At 61.4% G+C, this 22,501-nt stretch overlaps 1 protein-coding gene across 1 annotated transcript; it reads right to left on the bottom strand.

Annotated features, from left to right (window-relative positions):
* Positions 1 to 5,346: 5,346 nt before the first annotated feature.
* On the bottom strand, positions 5,347 to 18,132 carry ECHS1 (enoyl-CoA hydratase, short chain 1). Its single transcript, XM_075934678.2, has 8 exons — positions 17,974 to 18,132; positions 12,568 to 12,765; positions 10,602 to 10,729; positions 9,888 to 9,987; positions 8,530 to 8,634; positions 7,087 to 7,206; positions 6,322 to 6,389; positions 5,347 to 5,751 (listed from the first exon to the last, which is right to left on the bottom strand). Exons 1-8 carry the CDS (start codon positions 18,056 to 18,058, stop codon positions 5,686 to 5,688), a joined length of 870 nt encoding a protein of 289 aa, XP_075790793.2. The 5' UTR covers positions 18,059 to 18,132; the 3' UTR covers positions 5,347 to 5,685.
* Between the last annotated feature and the right edge of the window lie 4,369 nt (positions 18,133 to 22,501).

The following is a 22,501-nucleotide window of genomic DNA, read 5'->3' as shown; positions in this document are numbered from 1 at the left end:
ACCCAGGGGCACACGGGGGGGGGGGGGGAGCAATTAACACTAAGGGCTAACACCCAGGGCTCAGCAGTGTTAATAATGATCAGGCACGAACCCCGATGGGAACCCTGCTGCCTCCCGGGTCACCCGGCCCCATGTGGGCCCTGGCACAGAGCCAGCCGGGGGCGTCCCAGGTCCTCTCGCAAGTCCTGGCCAGGGCAAGGGGGTGAGCCAGGCTCCCCCTTCCCAGCCCGGGTCTCTCCCCAGCTCCCTGCAGTGCCCCGTTCCTTGCCCTGCCTCCTGACTGTCTCTCGCTGCCTTTCAGACCCGGGACCCTCGATTTGCCTGCCCTGGCTGGGGGGCTGGAAATGCTGCAGAGGCAGGGAGCGAGGTGGGGGCTGGGCTGCCCTAGAGGGCAGGTTGGGGGGCTGGACACTAGCCACCGTGGCCAGGGCTAATCTGCCTTGCCTGGCAGCCTGGTGGGTATTTTTGCCTTGGGTTTTCCAGGGACAATGTGTCCCCTTCCCCTGCCCCCTCCCAGCCAGTTAATATTCAGCCCGAGTGCCAGACGCCAACGCCCCTCCTGCTCGCTTGTCAGCGTCTATTTTAGGAAAAGCGTCCCTCCCCCCCCCACCCCGAGGGCACACAGCAGCCGCTGCCTGAAACGCCCCAAAGCCCCCCCCCCCTTTTTCTGACTGATGTTGCTTTGAAAACTTCTCGCGCTCCCCTTGCTGAAGGGCTGGAACTCTGCTTTGCAGCCGGGGCTGGAGGGACCGTGGACACACGTGGCACTGGCCGGCTGCAAAGGGCAGCTCCGGAGCTGTTCCTCGGACCCAAACTCTGGGGCCAGGAGAGACCTGACCCTGTGGGGCACAGCACGCAGGGGAAAGCGGCAGGATTAAAGTCCCCCGCATGGGTTCAGCGGCGCAGGGCCCTTATGCCTGGCACATGTCAGCATGATGTGCATCCTCGCGCTCATCCCCGGCTTTTCATCCCAGCCTCCGCCCGACAGGACAGCAGCATCAGTCTCATTTTACCGATGGGGAAACTGAGGCACAGAAGGTGCTATAGGCCATTGGTGGAGGCAGGGCCAGAACCAGGGCTCCTGCACGCCACTGCCTGGCAGGCCCTACTCACGGGACGGCTGCAGGGAGGCCTCCCTATGGCCCCGGGGAGCGCTGAGTGTCGCTGTGCCGGGCCGGCCTGCCAGGGCAGGGGGTGCAGAGATCGTGCCCGGGGCGGTGCCCAAAGCATGACCCCCGGGGGAGGGCAGCAGCCCCTGCTAGCTCCCCTGCACACAAGGGGGTCGCCGCTCTGCCACTCCCTACTCCAGCTGCCGGACACTGGGCCCGGCCCGCTCCTGCCTGTGCCGGGGAACAAAGCCCCTGCCCAAAGCCCGGGGACATGGGCTGGACGTGCCTGGGCAAAGCTGGGGAGGCCAGTTCTCCCTTCCCGCTCCCCCGCTGGGGATTAACCCCTGGGGACCCAGAGTAACCCCACCCCCCCGCCCGCCGCCTTCAGCCCCATTGCTGGCCAGCGGCAGGCGGCAGGACCGGGCCTGTGAGCTCGGAGAGGGCCCCATGCCCGTGCCGACCACAGGCAGGCGCCAGGCATAGGAACCTGGTAGGCCCAGGCCATATGTGCGGGAGAACTAGGGGTGCAGGGCGGCCAGAAACACCCCCCCCCCCGGCTTCCAGCCTCGCACCCAGCGCCCCAGTGGCTGCCATGTGCTCGGGGGGGGGGGTCTGCTTTGGCCCTTCCATGCTGGGGGGGAAAGGGGGGTTCTGCTGCCTTTCCCAGCTGCTGGCCCCACACCCCAGGGCTTTGCTCCCAGCCACAGCTCGGGGCAGGGAGTGTCAGCACCCCCCCCCCCCCCCACACACACACTCTTAAAAGTGTTCCTGTGTCGCTGGACCAAGCAGGCCTCCCCGTGCGCAGAAACCTAGAACGCAAGAGCCCCCGGCAAAGGGGGGCAGTGCCCCCCCGCCAGGACATCCTAAGCCACTTCCTGAACCCAGTGGGGCATGAAGAGTGCCCCCCTGTGCCCCATGGCAGGCCCAGCCCAGCCCCGCTTTATAATTCATGCTCTGTGCCTCTTGCCCCACAGGGGTCTGAGCAAGCGCCCGAGCCCAGCCCTGTATTTTTGGGTAGTCGCTCAGGTGCTCCAGGACCATCGGTTTTTAAGTTGCTGTTCTGGGGTTTTTTTAGTTACAGACTAACCCGGCTCCCCCCTCTGAGACCGCGGCTCTGGTCCCCCGGCACGCCCGCCAGCTGCGCTCTACGAACGATGCCCCCGCGGGACCACTTGCAAGCGAATGGCAGGTCACCACTCGCACGGTGGGTTTACCAGGCGAGTCCGGGGAGGCATAACCCAGAGGACAGGCGGGGTTTTAGCCCAGGGTCATCCAAGCCGACGGGCCGCCCCCTCTCCCACGGCCGCGGCTTGGCAAGGAAGGGGCCGGAACAAGCCCCCAGCAGCCTCCTTGTCTCCATCCTCGCTGCGAGAAGGAACTTTATCTAGGGCTAGCCTGCATTTCAAAGGGGGGCGGCTAACGGGGAGGGGCCAGCACACCCCAAGGGACCTCGCCTCCCCTGCTCTCGCTGTCACGGGCCGGGACGGTCTAGGCTAGGACCTTGGGGTCAGGGTGGGTGCCTGGGGGCCATGGCTGGGAGCAGAGGGCTGGTAATGGGGGCAGAGGGCCCCGGACCCCGCATGGTGGCTGGTCAGTGGGGCAGGAAGCACTGGTCCCACACTGGACTGAGGACACCCAGCCCCATGCCTGAGCCTCGGGCACCCCCTAGTGGCAGCCCTGCTCACATGCAGGGGAAGCCAAGGCCAGCTCTGACAGGTGGGGTGGGGGCCCCGGGCGGCTCTGAGGCTAAGGCACTGAGCTGGGACGCGGCGGGAGAGGCCCCCTCAGCCCCACTGGGCCTGGGGTTTGACCGGCCCCGGTTAACGACACAGTCTTGCGCCCGGGGCTGTGCCTCTCATGGGGAAGGCCCCTGCGCCCTTGTTCAGCCGGCCCGGCTGCAGGAAGCAGCCCCAGGGGGTCAGGACAGGGGTAGGTGGTGCCACTTCCCCCAAGCTGGCAGGGGACCCCCCGCTCTCCCTCTACTCCAGCTCAGGCCCCTTCCCTCAGCCACCCTGGCCTGCAGTGCCCCCCGAGCCATCCCCCAGGCTCTGACCCGCCCAGGGATGGAGCAGCCGGCTGGCTGGGGAGCCCACGGGCCCCCCTCGTGGCAGCCGTGGGGCTCCCGGTGGCGAAGCAGCGCTGTTGTGCCCACAGGCCACTGTCACCCCACTCCCCGCTGGAAAGGCGATCCGGCTTGGCCTGCGCCCAGCGCGAGCCCGCCGGCTGTTCCAGCTAACGAGAGGCACCGGAGAAGTGGCTGGCCGTTGCGGGGGCACAGCGAGCCCTCCTGGGTGAGCATGAGAACCCCCTGGCAGAGGCTGAGGCGACGGCAGCCGCCCGCGCGGCCACGCAACCCGAGGCGCCTGCACAGTAGCATCCGTCAGCAGGGAGCCCGGGCTGGTGTCAATGCCCAAGTGGTTTTAGCTAATTAGACTGAATGCTGATTAGCAAGGGAAGGAGGGGGGAGGGTCAGTGGTCCCAGCCGGCCGGCTACACGCTGCAGCCAGTCTCCATCGCCAGGGCTGGGAGAGCCGGGGGATTTGTCAAGGGACAGGCGGGGAGGGGAGGGGGCTGCAGCTCACCCACTCGTCTCCGTGTGACGCTTTGCTCTGCCCCCAGCAGCCTTGGCGAGGGGCGTCCCCAGCGCCCGCTGTGAGGCCCAGCTCCTCACGAGGAACACCCGCCAGCACGAGGCGCTCAGCACAAGCACCAGAGTCTGCCGCTGCCCCCCGCCGCAGCCCACAGAGGAGCTCGGCCCAGCCCCTTCCCAACACCCCCACCTCGCCGCAGGAGGGGCCGTGCCAGGCGGCAAAGGCAGTCGTGCTGCTGGGGGTGCTCAGAGACCCCCCTCGGGGCCAGGAGAGCCCAGCACACAGGGCAAAGCACCAGCAGGCCCTAGGGACCTGGACGCACATGGTGCCAGCCCCTGCCTGAGGATGGTGGCAGGGCAGGATTTCATCCATCCCCGCCTGCTGTAGCCAGGGCTGTCAGGAACTGCCGGCCTGTGAGCAGACCGGCTCGGTGGCTGTGTGCAGGAAGACGGCTGCCAGGGCCCGATGCTGAAGCCTGCAGGGGGAAACTAGCACACGGACGAGAGGGTGGGGAGCTGAGCACTGGCCCAGCATGCAGGAGAGTTGAGTTCTAGCCCCCGCCCTGCCACCGCCTCTCCAAGCAGCCTTGGCCAAGTCACTGCCTGTCCTTGGGCCATTGGCTGGCTGGAAGGAGCAGCGGAAGCTGGTCCAGGCAGGAGCCGGAGCTGCCTTGGAGGCCAGGGCTGGGCACCACCCTCAGACTCGCTGTCTTTCGCTCCCCGGGCCGGCTGCCAAGAGGGGCCAGTGCATGAAAAGCAACCCCACAGCTGCCCTTGGCAGAGTCCGTCCTCGGAGCCCTCACCTTTCATCCCGTGTGCCCCCGTGGGCTGTGCAGGGGCCGGGTTATTCGTCCGTTATTTCGGCTCTGGGGGAGGGGACGGGCGGACGTGGCCGAGCCGGCCCCCATCTCAAAGGCCTCACACCCTTGGGGAAGCAACTGCAGCTTTGGGGACTTTCTGCGCCTACAATTACTTCCAGGGGGAGAGCCTTGGTTTGCACGAGGGTGACGTAATCAGCCTGCGTCAGGCCAGAAGGGGACTGCCCCCCCGCCTACAAACACACCGCACCAGCGGAGGGGCTCTCAGGACCCATCCCCACAAGCTGAAGGGAGAGCAGCAGCCTGGCTATTGGCCTCTGGCTCCGCCAGTCTCTGGCCATGAAACACCACCCGGCCTGCTGGTGTGGCCTTACTTCCTGCACCGCCGCATGGCCCCCAGCACACAAGCCTGGCACCAGCTCTCGCCGGGGCATCTGAGCCAGGGGCAGGTGTGCACGGTGGCGGAACACACACACCCGGACACACGGCTGGACCGGCCGCTGTTGCTGGAGGACCCTGCATACCCGGCACTAGAAGCTGCAGGCAAGCGCTACAGCAAGCCGCCGACACCCGCACGGCCTGCCGGGAAAGGAAGGACCCGATTCCCGTGCAGCTGGGCCGGCAGAGCAGGGAGGAGTCCGGACAGAGACTGTCCCTTGAGTCGGAGGTTTCCTAGTGTTGGTGACATGCGTTTTACCACGAGCCCCTGCCACGGGGAGAGGCGGCAGCAGGGCTGGGGCGGCCGCGTTCTGCTTGTGACCAGCCCCACCCCTCGGAACCAGCTCCGCCAGAACCAGCCCTCCCCCGGCGAGGACAGAGTGCCAACCCAGCCAGGGAAGCCCTTTAATAAAAATCACACGACAATCTCCACTTCGATTTTCACACCGCGGACAAAAGCATCGGGGCCCTGGGGATTCGGCTCTGGCGTGTTCCCCGCCCCATCACCCGATTCTGTGGCGGGGCCAACGGGAGGCTAGCTAGGACAGCACCTTCCCCCTCCCCGGGCAATGCAGCGTTTGTGAGGCCAAGGGCCTTTCCTCCCGGGCCGCGCTGCAGCATGTGGCACCGGGCACAGCCTGCCCGAGAGGGTTAGTCAGTCCCACGCCGCACGGGGATCAAGGCACAGGCTCCGGCTCAGCGGCTCCGAGAGGACCAGGCAGGCGGGCGCTCAGTGGTCTGTGAAGTTGGCCTTTCTCTTCTCCACAAAGGCTGCCATCCCTTCCTTCCGGTCATCCTGAGACAGACAGACAGGGGCTCAGGACCACAGCCCGTACCGCGGTCGCGCTACGGCAGGGCTCAGCACACGGCCCATCACGCCTGCCTCGTGGGCGAGACGCTTGTTTACATTGACCGTCGGCAGGCATGTCCCCCCACAGCTCCCATTGGCCAGGGTTTGCTGTTCTTGGCCAACGGGAGCTGCAGGAGGCAGTGGCCAACACATCCATGTGGCCTGCGCCACTTTCCATAGCTCCCATTGGCCGGGGTTTGCTGTTCTTGGCCAATGGGAGCTGCAGGAGGCAGTGGCCAGCACGTCCATGTGGCCTGCGCCACTTTCCATAGCTCCCATTGGCCGGGGTTTGCTGTTCTTGGCCAATGGGAGCTGCAGGAGGCAGTGGCCAGCACGTCCATGTGGCCTGGGCCACTTTCCATAGCTTCCATTGGCCAGGAACCGACTGCAGGGGCCGGGCCCGCGGATGGCCAATGTAAACAGAAGGTCTCCGGGCCTCCAGCCGACGGGCTGTGCGCGGAGGCTGCCGCCCCTGCTCCCAGGGAAAGCCGCCCGCTGGGCCGCCCCTCTACTCACCGTAGCGAAGGTGGCGTGGAAAAGCCTCTTCTCCATTTTAGTCCCCTCGCTCAGCGTCATCTCGAAGGCTGGAAGAGAGGGGAGGTGGGGGGGACGAAGAGGCTGGCTGTGAACGAGCACATCTGGCCAGCTCCCTCGGAGGAGAGTCCCCCCAAGAACTCGGGGTTTGCGCTGCCCCACCGCAGCCTCTGCTGGGGGAAGGCCAGAACCTCTCCCCCCTCTTCACCAGCTGCTGGGCGGCAGGGCCGGGGGGCTCTCCCACCTGCTCCACGGCACGGCTCACCCCCACTGCTTGTGCGAGCCCTGGTCGGGGCTGAGCTCTCGGGGGGCAGGCAGGCGGGAGGCCAGGTGGAAAGCAGTGGCAGTGACGGGGTTAACGCTGCCTGCCCGCGGCGCCCTTAACCCCAGGCTGCCCCCGCAGCACGGCCCTCGGGCCACCAAACCCGGCTTCCCTCCAGAGACCATCCGCCTGCGAGCGGCCAGACGGGAGCCTGTGGGGCCCAAAGCGGGAGGCCGCCCGGATCACCTAGTCTGACCTCCTGCCTATCACAGGCCCCCAGCCCACCCTCCCCGCATGAGCGCGACGTACCGCGCCCACAGGGGACTCGGCGGCGCTGTGCCACGGGGCAGGGCTGGACCACGCAGGACTTTGCCCTAGAAACCCACTGTGACTTTTTCCATGCAAGCTCCTATTCCTCAGCCGCACGCCAGCCTCCCTCTGAGCCCCCACCCCTGTGCTCAGCCAATGCCCAGCGAGGCCTGTACCTGCATTCACGGCTTCCTTGGCCATCGCCGTCACCAGCTTCGAATTCCCTGCGATCTTCTCCCCGCACTGGATGGCTTCTTCCAGCAGCTTCTCCACCGGGTAGATTTTGCTGACCAGGCCTGGGGAGGAGGGGACAAGCGATGGGCCCGTCAGCGCTTGGCGCCCAACGTTGCTGGGTCCTCCCCTGAGAACATGTTTGTGAGCCCAGCCTCCGCCCGGCCAGCAGGCCGCAGAGCGGCAAGCTGCTCGCCGGCAGCCCCCACGCAGGACCCTCTGCTCCGCCAGCAGCCCCTGCACGCGGCACAAAGCCTCGCGGGAGCGAAGCCGGGCTGTGGCTAGAGGCGCGAGGCATCCTTTTCTCGCCACGCACGCCCACCTCACAGAGCCACGCCTGCCACCACGCGAGCGGGCGCCCAGTGCCGCAGGGCGGAGGGGCCGGACAGGCGCGATCAGCCTTTGAACCCAGCGGCGTGGGCCTGGCCACACAGCCCGCCAGTGCAAAGGGCCGCTGGATCTCCCCTGGGCCAACGGCAGCCCCAGTTGTGGGGCTTGTGCTGCTGCCGGGGCCTGATCCAGAAAAGGGTCGGCGGGTCTTGGAGCCCAGGCTGCCGTTACCATCGGCAACCCCGCTTATTTCTCAACTGAGCACGGCGGAGGGAGCGGCGGGACGCCCCTGCAGCGCCCACGGCAAGCTCCCTCTGTGCCCCCGCAGCGGAGAAATGCCCGAGGGACGCCTGCCCAAGGGGGTACCGGCGTGCCAAGGCCAGGCTCCCTCCATGGTCCCCAGGGAGCAGCCGCAGGCTCCGCGCCCCAAACCCTTCGCCTCCCGGCAGCGAGGCCGCAGGGCCCCAGAGCTGGCCACGAGCATGCGGCCAGCAGCAGGGACCAAGGCCAAACTCCGCCCGGGAAGGGTCACTACCCTAGTGTAGCTGCGGGGCAGAGGGCTGCTCTCCGTGCAGCGTCACGGGCCAACGTGGCCCCCTCCACCCACGTCAGCGGCTGAGCGCACCCCCTCCCACTGGGGCTCTGGACCCCCCGCTTGTAGGGCTGCAGCCTGGCTGGCCCCCGGGAGCGCCTCGCCTGTGGACCGGGCCGTACAGCCCCTGGGCGGCTTATCAGCACACGTGCAGCGGGGGAGTCACACTGACGGGGAAGGGAGCCCTGGATGGGCATGTCTCTCTGCATGGTTCATCCTGGGACGGCAGGGGAGAAGCCAGGCCAGGCAGGGCCTCCTCGAGACGCATCGTACTGGGCGTGCCGGGGAGGGGGCTGGGCAAACGCCCACGCCAAGCCAGTCTCTACTGGGAGTCGGCTGGATGGGACACAGGGGTCACCACCTTGGGCTGGCCAGCCCGGGGAAGCCAGCCCTCACCCCGCTCCGGGCCTGGCTGCGCCACCAGTGCCGTGGGAGGGGCCTGGCGGGAAGGCGCTCACACCCGTACCTGCTGCTTTGGCTTCCTGAGCGGAGATCCTGTCTCCGGTGAGGACCATCTCCATGGCCAGGGACTTGCCCACGGCTCTCGTGAGCCTCTGAGTCCCGCCCGCTCCTGTAGGGAATGGGGAAGGCTGCAATTAGCTGGCAGGAGGCACCCCCCCCCCCCGGATATCACACACCTGCAACGGGTCAGGCCCGTGCCCCGGGGCTGCGCGGTCAGGAGAAAGGGGAGCAGCAGGGAAACACACTGCCGGATCCTCACGGAACATACTGTTGGCTGGTCTTTCAGCACAGGGCTCTAGCTTTGTCCTGGGGCTTACGGATGCCACCCTAAGCTCCCCAGCCGTGCAATTACCTGCCAGTCCCATTACCATAGTACGTCAGCACTATGCCCTGCACAGATCTGGGCAAAGGGTGTGTTCTGGGCCCCGGAGAGTCTACTTCTCGAGGCTCTGGGACCTCACAGTGGGGCACGCTCTGGAATTTTTCCCTTTACGAGCTGTGAAAGGCACCACGTGATAGACAGCTGCCCTGGGCTCGGAGCCAGGCATGCAGTTCGATCAATAGCCAGGGAATATCTTACTGCCTCCGTGTCAACCCATGGCATGCCCACATCCTCAACACTGCGTGCAGATGTGGCTGCCTCATTGCAAAAAAAAAATCAAAAAAAAATCTTGGCATTGGAAAAAGTTCGGAAAAGGGGAACAAAAATGATGAGGGGTTTGGACCAGCTGTCATATGAAGAGAGATTAAAAGGACTAGGACTTTTCAGCTTCGAAAAGAGAAGACTACGGAGGGATATGAGAGAGGTCTATAAAATCAGGACTGGTGTGGAGAAAGTGAATAAGGAAAAGTTATTTACTTGCTCCCATAATACAAGAACTAGGGGTCACCAAATGAAATTAACAGGTAGCAGGTTTAAAACAAACAAAAGGAAGTTTTTCTTCACACGCCACACGGTCAACCTGTGGAACTCCTTGCCACAGGATGCTGTGAAGACCAGGACTTTAACAGGGTTCAAAAAAGAGCTAGATAAAGTCACGGAGCATAGGTCCATCAGTGGCTATTGGCCGGGGGGTCCCTAGCCTCTGTGTATCAGAAGAGAGAACCCTGAGGTAGACCCAGTCTGGCCGCTTGATGTAGTTCGGGATTCCAAACAAACCAGCCCACGAGAGATGCCTTGGTCTGAACTGGTCCCACTCGTATTTCTGAGTGATAGGGAGGGGTCAGTTTCCACACGAGTCGCTGGAAGGCTCACAGTAACTAGGAGCATTTATTTCCTAAGCCTCTGGACAGTGTCCAGTCTGGGAAGCAGCTTGGCCACACGACAGGTTGGCCAGCGGCCGTGTACTCCACGGGGGTTACCTGGGATGGTGCCCAGCAGGATTTCGGGTTGTCCAAACTGCGCCTTCTCGCCCGCATAGATGATATCGCACATCATGGCCAGCTCACAGCCACCGCCCAGCTGCAGGGGAGAGCGGGGCGCGGGTTAGAACGAGCACAGCACCAGCCGGCACACAAGGGTGTCTAGGTCCCCTGGGACCCGAGACCTCGCAGTCCGTGCTGTGTTCATCCACACAGCAGGGGAGGGGAAACTGAGGCACATGGTAAAGTCACCCACCCAGTCACCCACTGCCAGGAATTGAACCTAAGTTCCCATCCGATGCCCTCACCAGCGCAGAGCTACAGAACTCACTCTAGGAGCCCAACGACAAACTCAGCGCAAAGTATTCCGGGGCCCTTCGGGAGGGACTAGGGGTGAGGGACGGGACATGCCCCACGTGGGTAAGGGAGGAAGGCAGAGCTGCTTCCAGAGCCAGGCAGGAGCAACACACGCCACAGCCAGAGCCGCAGGGGGCGTTTATTTATGCCGAGGTACGTGCATGCAGTTCCCTTATCCTGCTGCTCTGACGCAGAGAAATCTCCCATTAGCCCTCTCCATAAAAGGACCATCCCGAGTCCCAGGTATGACGGGCGTCAGGGTCTGCACGGAGCTGGCTGAGACAACGGGAAGTCACCACGGTACAATATTTACCCAGGGGTGCGGGGTGGATTAAGGAACAGAAAAGCCAAACTCACGGCGTAGCCATTCACCGCGGCTATGACCGGCTTCTTGACCATGGAGACTTTGTTCCACTCTGCAAGGAAATTGCTCCCGTAGCATTCCTGGAAGGTTCGGTTCTGCATCTCCTTGATATCTGCTCCAGCTGAGAGAGAGAAGAGGGGGTAGAGAGGGGGACGTGGGAAGTGACCCGCCCTCCCATGCTGCTGTAGCTCGGTCGGATAGGAGATGTTATTCAGGAGAACATGCAGAAGATCAACAGCTTCTCTTTCCAGCAACGGCTGGTCCCGTAAGATATCACCTCCCGCACCTAGTCTCTCCAGCATGGCAAGCATGGAACTGTTTTGTCTTTACAGGGGCAACTTGAAATCCTGGCAGGTCCAATCCCTGCCTCCGAGTTGCCCTGCTAAGATTTGTGGTTTGCAAAAAAATCACCGAAATCGTCCTATTTTGAAAGCGTTTTCTTTCCTCCTGTTACTGTGCGAGAGGCGGACAGATGGGGGAAAGGGCTCAGGGGCTGTGCTGAGGAACCGCTGAAGCAGGATTTTCTCTACTCCCTTCCCACACAGGGATCGTCGGGGTTACTTTTAAGAGAAGCAGTAGGTCAAGTAAGCTGAGACAGGGACATGATCACAGAATCATAGAGCCCTAGAACTGGAAGGGACCTCAAAAGACCAGCCCGCCGCCCTCACAGCAAAGCCAAGCACCATCTAGATCAGTGGTTCCCAAACGTTTCGGCACCACATCCCCTTTTTGATTTTTGAAAAACCCTTATGCCCCCCCCCAAAAAATAGCAGAAAAATCGAGCAATTAAAAAAAATAAAAAGGAACTGACCCGGGCAGCAAAACTTAGCAAAACTTGATGGGGGGGGGGACTGGGTTGCCTCGTGCCCCCCCCCCCCCCCGGAATTTCTTCACGCCCCCCAGTTTGGGGACCCATGGTCTAGATCATCCCTGACAGGTGTCTGTCTGACCTGCTCTTAAATATCTCCAGGGATGGAGATTTCACAACCCCCTTGGGTGATTTATTCCAGTGTTTCACCATCCTACAGTGAGGAAGTTTTTCCTAATGCCCAACCTAAACCTCCCTTGCTTCAATTGAAGCCCATTGCTTCTTGTCCTGAACTCAGAGGCCAAGGGGAACAATTTTTCTCCCTCCTCCTTGTAACTGCCATCTTGCCCCTCTCGGTCTTCTCTTTTTTAAACTAAATAAACCCAGTTCTCTCCGTCTTCCCTTCTAGCTCATGTTTTCTAGACCCCGAATCATTTTGGTTGCTCTTCTCTGGCCTTCTCCAATCAGTCCACATCTTTTCTGAGATGAGGTGCCCAGAACTGGGCGTAATCCTCCAGCCGGGGCCTACTCAGCGTGGCGTAGAGCAGGAGGACTTCTCGTGCGGACGCTGAGCCTCCCCAACCAGGGCACCTGTCACAATGTGCCTGGCAGACGGGATTACAGCATCCTGGCCTTGAAAATAATCCCCCGCCCTCGGGGCTCTCAATGGCCCAGCCAGGCCCTAGCCATGACTCGGTTGTGACTTTTTTTTCCTCCCTCGGAAGGGCTGGTAGCTCTAGTGCTTGGACATTTCAAATCCAAGCGGACAGAGACGGAGGGCACGTCTACACTAGAACCGCAGTCACCGCGCCCCCGCAGCGCTGGCACCCGGCGCCGCAGTAAATCCGCCTCTGCGAAGCTGCAGCCGGGTGGACGCAGGAATTCGCCCTTCGAGCTGGCAGCTGGGTGACGCTCGGCTTCACTGTGTCGCCCCCGGACGAGGTTTCTCTAGCTCTGCACTGGGGGCCAGCTCTGGGAAGCAGCCCCCACTAGGGCCAAGCGGGCCTGCCCCATCTCTAACGCGTCTCTGAATGGCGGAGGGAGCCACCAATCATGTGGGGTCTCTTCCATCCAAGCCTGGATCCAGGACAGGCGTCACCAACTCCCCTCCCCTTCAAGCCCAGCCCACCAGCAGCGCCCTCCCCGCCTACCCGCGAAGGCTTTCTCGCTGCCCGTGATGACGATGGCCCCCACGTGCGGGTCCTTCTCGAAGGCGTCCAGCGCCCGGCTCATCTCGTTCATCAGGCCATCGCAGAGGGCGTTCAGGGCCTTGGGGCGGTTCAGCTGGATCAGGCCGACGTTCTGCTTCGCCCCTTTCTTCTCCACCACCAGGTACTGGAAGGGAGCGCCTGCCGGGGGAAGAGACACCCTCACTGCCCCGCAGCACCCCACGGGCGGGGCTCTCCCGCCTGTCCTGCCAGCGCGAGCGCCCGCCCCTCCACTGCCAGTCCCGCAATGCACTTGTCAGGCCCCAGGCTGCTGACTCCGGTCTACCGGCCTGCACTGACAGACACACCCGCTGCGCCTGCCCGCTGCTTTCCCTGGCGTTTCTGCATTGCACAGGCCTTGCCCCGGGGCAGGGGGAGCCAGGCGCACTGTGGGGGGCTGCCCTCCAGCAGGGGCTGGGGAAATGCCCAGTGAGCGGCCCCACACCGCTGCCTCAGGCTGCTGGAACTCCGACCCCAGACCTGGGGTGGCTCCCTATTTCATGTCAGCCTCTGGCTGACAGCTCTTTAAACTCCCCTCTGCTGGAACAGAGACGTTCTCTCTGCCCCTCCCCACGCCTGACCTCTGCAGCGGCCTCTCCCCTAGAGCCCCTTAGCTGCTGTGCAATGGGGAGAGCGGGCCTCTTATGCTGTCCCTACCTTCAGCGTGGGCCCTCCCCCCCACGGATTAGCTCTAGTGCCCGTCTCTGCCACCGCTCAGAGCTTCCCCCGGGAGCAGCGACACTGAGGGCTGGTTCCAGACAGCTGCCCAAATCCACCAGCGCCTTGGTAATGTCACTGAACCGCCGCTCGGGACAGCAGCAGAGGCACCAGGGAGCCTGCAGGCTCAGACGGACAGGGCTCCATCAGCATAGAGGCCAGCAGCCTGCTTTTCAACTTGGCTCTTACTGGGCAATTGTCAGCAGGGGATCTGGACGCACTTTACCAAGACAGGTAGTACCCCTGCCCCGTTACAGATAGGCTACGGCTTCCCGCGGCAGGCCCAAGATCACCTCAAAAGTCAATGGCAGAGCTCGGAACGGATCCAGTCCTGGATCTTAGGCCAGAGGAAAGCGACAAGGGAAAAGTGTAAATCCTGCACAAGCTGATGGCGTAAAGCCGAGCTCCCTGGCCTTGAATACTGGAGGAACCATCAGGGCAACATTTCAAACCTGGAGATCCACAGGTAGGCTCCAAACCAAGTGGAATCAGCTGTACGACGAGCATGAGTGACGTGTGCCCATGAACAGTACACGTCAGGCTGCTTTTAACCAGAGGCTGAAACACGGCTGTGGGAGCGCGAAAGCGAAGGCCCGTTGTACGGGCACTGGCCATCGGAATTCATAAAAACTATTTCGAGCCCTGTTTTCTGATGCGCTTTCCCGGGGCGCCACAAGTCTGGGTTTTCCTCTGAAATGTGCCTACGGGTTTTTCCTCCGCCCCTGCTGAGGTTTGTAAGGAACTTTTCCCAGGCAGCCGCCTCCCCGTTTCTAGCCAGGCACTGACACTGACCCTGCCAAGGGCTGTCACGTGCACGACTGACGCGCCACGGCAGCCGGGGTGATTTTCACCTTGACCTTGAAATTGCCTCCTTCGAAGTCCAACTCCCGAATTAACTGCACGTAACATCGAATGGGAGCGGACGACGCAAGGAAACGGATTTGTGCGCCAGGAGTAGAAAAGTGCCACCGAAGAGCAGCAGATCTTATCTCGTGCATGCAGCGCCAAGCGTTCTGCAGCCGCGTCTCTCCTGGGTGTGTTTCTGTATCTCACCAAAGTGGTGCCAGGTGCAATGCACACGCCACTTCCCCTGCCCTCACAGCACTTCCCAACAGAATCATAGGACTGGAAGGGACCTCGAGAGGTCATCGAGTCCAGCCCCCCGCCCTCAAGGCAGGACCAAGCTCCGTCTACACCATCCCTTCACCCCCCAGGGTCTTCACCCCCCACTTCATATATGGGGGGGGGGGGGAGACGGGACTCCATGGCCCGTGTGCTCTCCTGCTCAGGGGCGGCAGATGTGCTGGCTGCTTACACTACAATGAACCTCATAACTAGGGATGTAATAGGATAACCCGCTGACACGGTTAACCAATAAACCTGAGCTTATTGGTTACCGTGAACGGTGACATGCAGGCTCCCGCCCTGCTCCTGGGAAACCGGCTGCCACCCCATGGTGCTGGCTCTGATAGGAGGCAGCAGCATGGGGTGGGAGCCGGTGTGTGCTGGGAGCTGGTTTAAAAGCCAGCTCCTGGTGGCCACCGGCTCCCAGAGAGCTGGCTGCCACCCTGCACTGCAGGTACATGTAACTGTGTAACTGCTGACGTTTTTACTCAGTTACCTGCTTAACCTCCCTAATCATAACCTTCCGCCTGGGATGACACGGTCACCTCCACAGCAACCCCAAGGTGAGGACATTAGCAGGCAGAGGCCTAAAGAAACACACATCCTGTTTACACCCCCCGTCTTGCAGGAGGATTACTTAGGCTGAAAGTTTTATTGCCCCAACAAGGATGGCTCACATCTAGCATGAGTAACTGGGGAAGGGGAGAAGAATACAAGGAGAAATCACTAGGATTCCATCCCCCACGTTTAAAGGAACGGAAATCCTCGTTCCCTGTCCCTGTGGATGGATTATCCAGCAGCTGCACTAGCTAGAACTGCTAGCCCACGGACATCGCACGGCTCAGCAGACCTCACAGGAATTGGGCTGGAATTTCTTGTTGCACCATGAAAAAAAAAAGTCTGTTGGGAAGACGTGAGCAATATTTTTCTGTAAGGCCCTGCGTATCAGCCCAGCTCGTATTGCACAGCCCTCTCCCCTGGTCAGTAATGTCAGCTCGGGTGCCCAGTTGTCCTGCCCATTTTACTTCCATTTCTCCTTCTCCTCTCACCCCCGCACACACTTCCTGTATTCCAATCTGCCAGGCCAAGACACTACCCGTCCGGGCTGCATGGAAATCTCTCCTGAAGCCTCATTTCTCACATGCGTCCATCTGTGGACACTGTATTTTCGTTGAGGCACGAGCTGTTGTTGCTTGTGCCTTGTACTAGGACAGGTAACAGGGGGTGTGAGCTGCCCAGGGCAACACAACCAATGCCCACTTGGACGAAGCTGGAGGGGTCTGCGAAAGACTCAGCACACCCTGAGTGCTCGAGAACTGAAATTAGCATTCCTGAGACTGCCAGAGCCCAGCCCGGCCGGGGTCTGTCTCCCTCTGGGCAAACAAAACAGCCCCTTATTTTACTATCCTCCTCCCCATAGAACCGGTGGGAGAGGAGGTTTGGGCCTGGGATACAGGTTTCCTTCTCCAGAGGAGGGATATAAAATCCCATGTACTCAGTTAATGGATTAACTGTTGTGTTTAATTGGTTCACTGGTTAAGCGGGAGCTTGTGGGCGAGGGGCTGGGCGCAGGCCGAGTAACCCCCCACCTGCAGGGCTCCTGACCACCGAGGGCTGCGGATGAACTGGTTACCTGGTACTCATTCACATCCCTACTCCACAGCAGCATGGCTGGTCCCTTCTAGGGCTATCAGATCGTTGACCGGTTAAAGAATTAAAGGGGAGGGGCAGGCTGGAGTGGGGGGCAGGCTGGGCGATGGCGTCTCTAGTCCCTTCAACATGCCCTGAATTAACTGAGAAAAGAACTGAATGTGGAGTCACCCTGAGCCCTGCTGGCCTGGCTTTTGACAGCACCCGTAGGAGCTGTCTGTGCCAGGCGAGGGTACGCCCGGGGGGCACCCTGGAACCAGGCTCCTGCCCGGACAGCTGCCAGGGGCCGTCCTGAGCGCACAAGGCCTCAGAACGCAAAGCGCTTCAGGTACAAGGAGGGCCCCGGAGCTCCCCATCAGTGGAGCCACTGCAGCTGCTCAGTCAGGACTGGGGCACAGGCCTGGCCTCCAGCCCAAGGGAGGGGGCAGGCTGCCCGTCCAGTCCCATCCCCTCTCCCCCGCCAGCTGAGGGGAGACAGGGCAGTGGGCGCAGCCCCTGAGAGCAAGGCAGCGCTGGGCAGCAAGGCGCAACCGGGTCGCAGGCGCAGTGCAGGGCTCCAGGCCGGAGAACTTTGCCCTCTGCTTTCGGGCAGCAACAGCTCCCGAGGCAGCCACACACGCAGGGCCTGAGCAAACTTCCAGCCCCTGAGCTCCCAGCGTGGCCCAGCCCCCCGGGTGCTCCCCCCTGACCTACTGCCAGAAGCCCCCAGGCCGCAGCTCACACAGGCATGGGGCAGTGCAGGGAGCCAGCTCTGTTGGGCAGCGCCCTCTCCTGGGGGGGCTGAGGGAGCGTCCCCACCAAAGCAGCCCCAGACCTAGAGGGGCTCCCCACACCACCCAGCAATGGGGAGCCAGCAGGCAGGGGCAGCAGGCTCCAGGGTGGGGAGTCAGTGGGCTGAGCAGCCTGCAGGGAACTGAGTCACCCCCTGCACCCCAGCCCCCACTGTCCTCCAGCCCCCCCGTACCCCAGCCCCCCCGTACCCCAGCCCCCACTGTCCTCCAGCCCCCCATCCTCCAGCTCCCCCGCACCTCAGCCCCCACTGTCCTCCAGCCCCCCTGCACCCCAGCCCCCACTGTCCTCCAGCCACCCCGTACCCCAGCCCCCACTGTCCTCCAGCCCCCCTGCACCCCAGCCCCACTGTCCTCCAGCCCCCCACTATCCTCCAGCCCCCCTCCCCCGCACCCCAGCCCCCACTGTCCTCCAGCCCCCCATCCTCCAGCCCCCCTGCACCCCAGCCCCCACTGTCCTCCAGCTCCCCCCCCCCCGCACCCCAGTCCCCACTGTCCTCCAGCCCCCCGCACCCCAGCCCCCACTGTCCTCCAGCCCCCCATCCTCCAGCTCCCCTGCACCCCAGCCCCCACTGTCCTCCAGCTCCCCCGCACCCCAGCCCCCACTGTCCTCCAGCTCCCCCGCCCCCACCCCAGCCCCCCCCCAACCCCCCTGCAGTCCTCCAGCCCCCCATCCTCCAGCCCCCCTGCTCCCCTGCACCCCAGCCCCCCTATCCTCCAGCCCCCACTGCCCTCCAGCTCCCCTGCACCCCAGCCCCCACTGTCTTCCAGCCCCCCTGCACCCCAGCCCCCCTGCACCCCAGCCCTCTTATCTCCTGCCCCCCTGCACCCCAGCCCCCACTGTCCTCCAGCCCCCCTCCTCCAGCCCCCCTGCACCCCAGCCCCCCTGCACCCCAGCCCTCTTATCTCCTGCCCCCCTGCACCCCAGCCCCCACTGTCCTCCAGCCCCCCCGCACCCCTCCCCTGCACCCCAGCCCCCCTGCACCCCAGCCCTCTTATCTCCTGCCCCCCCGCACCCCAGCCCCCCTGTCCCCCCGGACAGCGGCCCGGCCCAGCAGCCGCCGCTCACCGGCCGAGCAGGGCCGAGCCGGGGCTCGCAGCAGCAGCAGGCGGGCCCGGGCCGGGCAGAGCAGCGCGCGCAGAGGGACAGCCATGGCGGAGCGGAGCCGAGCCACGGGGCCTGGAGCACCCGAGCTCCGCCCCTGCGCGTCACGCCCCGCCCCCCAGAGCCTTCATCTGCATAGCTCCGTCTATCCCCCGCCCACAGCCTTCATTTGCATGGCTCCGCCCAAAGCCCTCATCTGCATAGCTCCGTCTATCCCCGCCCCCCAGAGCCTTCATCTGCATAGCTCCGTCTATCCCCCACCCACAGCCTTCATTTGCATGGCTCCGCCCAAAGCCCTCATCTGCATAGCTCCGCCTATCCCCGCCCCCCAGAGCCTTCATCTGCATAGCTCCGTCTATCCCCCGCCCACAGCCTTCATTTGCATGGCTCCGCCCAAAGCCCTCATCTGCATAGCTCCGCCTATCCCCGCCCCCCAGAGCCTTCATCTGCATAGCTCCGTCTATCCCCCGCCTACAGCCTTCATTTGCATGGCTCCGCCCAAAGCCCTCATCTGCATAGCTCGGTCTATCCCCGCCCCCCAGAGCCTTCATCTGCATAGCTCCGCCCAAAGCCCTCATCTGCATAGCTCCGCCTATTTCCCCCCCCCAGAGCCTTAATCTGCATAGCTCCGCCCAAAACCCTCATCTGCATAGTGATAGAAATGTCGCCGTGTTAGTCTGGTGTAGCTGAAACAAAAAACAGGACTATGTAGCACTTTAAAGACTAACAAGATGGTTTATTAGGTGATGAGCTTTCCTGGGCCAGACCCACTTCATCAGATCAAATAGTGGAAGAAAATTGTCACAACCATATATACCAAAGGATACAATTTAAAAAAATGAACACACATGAAAAGGACAAATCACATTTCAGAACAGAAGGGAGATGGGGAGGTGGAGGTAAATATCTGTGAGCTAATGATATTAGAGGTGATAATCGGGGAAGCTATCTTTGTAATGAGTAAGGTAATTAGAGTCTTTGTTCAAACCTAAGCATAAAGTGTCGAATTTGAGCATGAATGACAGTTCAGAGGATTCTCTTTCAAGTGTATTCTTAAAAGGCTTTTGAAGCAGGATACAGGTAATCAAGTCCTTGAGACAGTGTCGTTTCTGGTTGAAATGGCAAGAAACTGTTTTTTCTTTGTGATCCTGTCTAATATCTGTTTTGTGGGCATTGATCCTTTGGCGAAGTGTCTGAGACGTTTGTCCAATATCCATAGCAGACGGACACTTTCGGCACATGATAACATAAATTATATTTCTTGCGCAGGAATTTACCTTCCCCCCCCCCATCCCCCTTCTGTTCTGAAATGTGATTTGTCCTTTTCATATGTGTTCATTTTTTAAAATTGTATCCTTTGGTATATATGGTTGTGAAAATTTTCTTCCTCTATTTGATCTGAGGAAGTGGGTCTGGCCCACGAAAGCTCATCACCTAATAAACCATCTTGTTAGTCTTTAAAGTGCTACATAGTCCTGTTTTTTGTCTCATCTGCATAGCCCCGCCCAGAGCCTTCATTTGCATAGCCCCGCCCATGCCCCACCCAATATGGGTAACCCCGCCCCAGTGCTCAACCTGTGGGTGCGGTCAGGGGAGGAGGAGACTCAGGGGGCGTGGCCAGCAGTGGCTTCAGAGACACCGGGAGGATTGGGACAGTGGGTGGGTTGAGGGGAATATGGGGGGGCAGTGGGTAGGCTGAGGGGAGTGGGCAGGACCATGGGTTGTGGACGTACATTGTGGTGTAAGAATGACTTAACAGTGTGACACTGTTGCAAAAAAAGCAAACATGCCTCCGGGCTGCATTAATAGGAGTGCTGGGTTCAGTTTTGGGCACCACATTTCAAGACAGATGTGAAGAAACTGGAGAAGGTCCAGAGAAGAGCAACAAAAATGATGAAAGGTCCAGAGAACATGAGCTGTGAGGCAAGGTTGATGGAATTGGGCTTGTTTCGTTTGCAAAAGAAGACTGAGAGGGGAGGTGATCGTGGTTTCCAGGCATCTATAAAGATGTCCCGGGGAAGATGGGAGGAAATTGTTCTCCTTGGCCTCTGCTGATAGGACTAGAAGCAATGGGCTTGACTTGCTGCAAGGGAGGTTTAGGTTGGACATTAGGAAAAACTTCCTACCTGTCAGGGTGGTGAAACTCTGGAATAAATTGCCCAGGGAGGTTGTGGAATCCCCATCACTGGAGATATTTAAGAGCAGGGTTAAATCAACCTGTCAGGGTTGATCTAGATGGTGCATGGTCCTGCCATGAGGGCAGGGGACTGGACTTGATGATTTCTCGAGGTCCCTTCCTGTTCTAGTGCTCTGTGACTCTGTGATTCTATGAAGTGTCAGTGTGGCTCGTTTCTTGGTGTCTGAGGTGCTGTGAGATGCTGCAGGCTCCCTGCTAGCTGGGCCAGTCACAGTGGGGTGGCCTGTACTAACCCAGCCCGGGCTAAGGCAGCGTGCTAACTCCTGACAGGAGGTTGGGCCCTTCCCAGGTCTGCTGGGCTCTTGAGCTGCCTTTCTCTGCCTCAGTTGGCCGGGAGCAGGGCATTCTGGCTTCGCCCTGGGGCAGAGCATTGAAATTCACCTCGGTCACGGCCACCTGGACCTGGGCCTGCCCAGCCAATAAACAGCCACACACCCACTCAATCCTTCTGAACCCTCTGGGGCAGCACAGCTGGGAGGCCTTGGCTCTCCTAGGGCAGCACCACCCAGCTCTGGTCCCCCGTCAGCACCTGCCCACTGCAGACAGCTGTTTATTAGCCCCTCACGGCACTCTCTGGCTGCCAGGGAGTGAGGGGTCGGCCGCCCTTGTCTTGACGCAGCCATAGCACCGCAGTCCCTGCTGGGCCAACGTCCGGCGCCACGCCTAGATTCCCCAGCTTCTTTGTGGGTTGGGCCGCCTGTGAAATCCCACCCAATGACTTCAGTTCTGATGCCCTGTTTTCAGGGCTGAGACGTGACCTATTTCCATTGGGCCCTGGCCATCTGAGCCCCGTAGATGGCGCCGCTGGTTAGCCAATCTCTGACCTGCACTTCCAAGGTTTTCTTGTTTTCTTTATTTTAAGGACTGTATTTGTCTACTGACCCCTCCTAGTACATGGGGAAATCTCCCCTTGCTTGCCCCATTTCTTTTGGTATTCCCAAGTTCCACTCCAATGAAGTGCTTCTCTCTTTCAATATTCTTCCTCCTCCAGGAGTCATAGCAATTCGTGTCACTCCTCTAATGTGACAATCGTTTGTAAAGGAAACACCCTTTCTATTGCCTCGGAAGGAAAGGGACAGAGGTTGTGCATTCAGGGACCACGTAGCCATCTTTCAGGCTTGCAGGAGCGCAAGAGGTGTTCTGCTGAAGGGACAAGACAGGTGAATCCCATAGAGAGACAGCGTGCGCACCCCTGCCAGCAGTATTACAGGCGGCAGAGTCCTTGCAGGGTAGCCACGCGGTGCTTAGAACACAGAGGCAAGGCAGCCTCATAACCAAGCTCTCCACACGCAGCAGCTGAGAGCCGGCTGCTGAGACACGTCAGGCAGGTGGAGGCCCAAGGCTTGGGGCGCACGATGCGCTGGGGAATGCATCCGTCACCGGAACAAACAGGGCAAACTCCGGCGGCCGAGTGGAGGAATTTTCCATCTCTTCTGTGATTCTATAAATAACAACTCCACCCGCTCTGCGTGGGCACGTGCAGAGCCCTGCTCACATACGTTCCCCCAAACAGAGGCTTGCACGTGTGTGCCGGCACCCCATCGCCCATCTTCACGCATGTACCCACCCCCGTCTGCATGCACTCATCCGTGTACTCACCCTCCCCGGCATGCAAGCCTCCGCACACACGTGTGCACATGAACGCGTGCCCCTGCACACACCAGCATCCATGCACACCAGGATAAAGAGAGCCTCTAGGCCCATGGGATGGGGCTGTTGGTCTCTCTGCCCAGCATGGTGTGCTGGCTGTCCCTGTACGATGGCTGGGCTGCTGCAAGGCCTGGGCACAGCAGACCCCAAAGCCCAGGCTGGGCGCACAGGTCATACCAGGCCCCTGCGGCAACCCCCTTTGGGCAGCGTTCCTGAGCCCCCCTCGCCATTGGGAGGGGGCCCTAGTAGTAGCAGGAGGAAGCCAAGGAAACATGCAGGAAAGACGTACTCAGGTCTGTCTCCTCTCCACCCCCCGCCAGCCTGCACACCCCCTCCCCATCCTCTCCTCCCCCGAGGGCTCCCCAGCTCACTGCCCCCTCTAATCCCAACGGCTTGACACACGTTGCCTAGAAAACACAGGGCCCTGCCATCACATCGTGCAGTGTAATCCAGCCGTGCCCCAGATATAGACGCCAATCTTCCTCGGCACCTCTGGCACTGTGACGGGGGGTGGGGGTGGGTGGGGAGGCTCCCGTGGGAACTAAGGGGTATCACTGAAAGCAGAGCCCATCCCTCCATTGCACACACACAGGTCACCCTTGGGACACCACAACCCCTCACAACACAAACCACCCTCTCAGCACC

The sequence above is a fragment of the Pelodiscus sinensis genome, chromosome 8 (assembly GCF_052426305.1).
Source record: "Pelodiscus sinensis isolate ZL-2025 chromosome 8, ASM5242630v1, whole genome shotgun sequence".
Classification (NCBI taxonomy): domain Eukaryota; kingdom Metazoa; phylum Chordata; order Testudines; family Trionychidae; genus Pelodiscus; species Pelodiscus sinensis.
This window is presented reverse-complemented; position numbering and strand designations above follow the sequence as displayed.

Excerpts from the sequence above, each read along its gene's own strand:
- ECHS1 (XM_075934678.2), bottom strand. The coding sequence starts at position 18,058 with ATGGCTGTCCCTCTGCGCGCGCTGCTCTGCCCGGCCCGGGCCCGCCTG. Across the intron at positions 10,730-12,567 it reads CAGCGAGAAAGCCTTCGCGG|CTGGAGCAGATATCAAGGAG; the intron begins GTAGGCGGGGAG and ends TCTCTCTCTCAG. Across the intron at positions 6,390-7,086 it reads CAAGGAAGCCGTGAATGCAG|CCTTCGAGATGACGCTGAGC; the intron begins GTACAGGCCTCG and ends CCTCTCTTCCAG.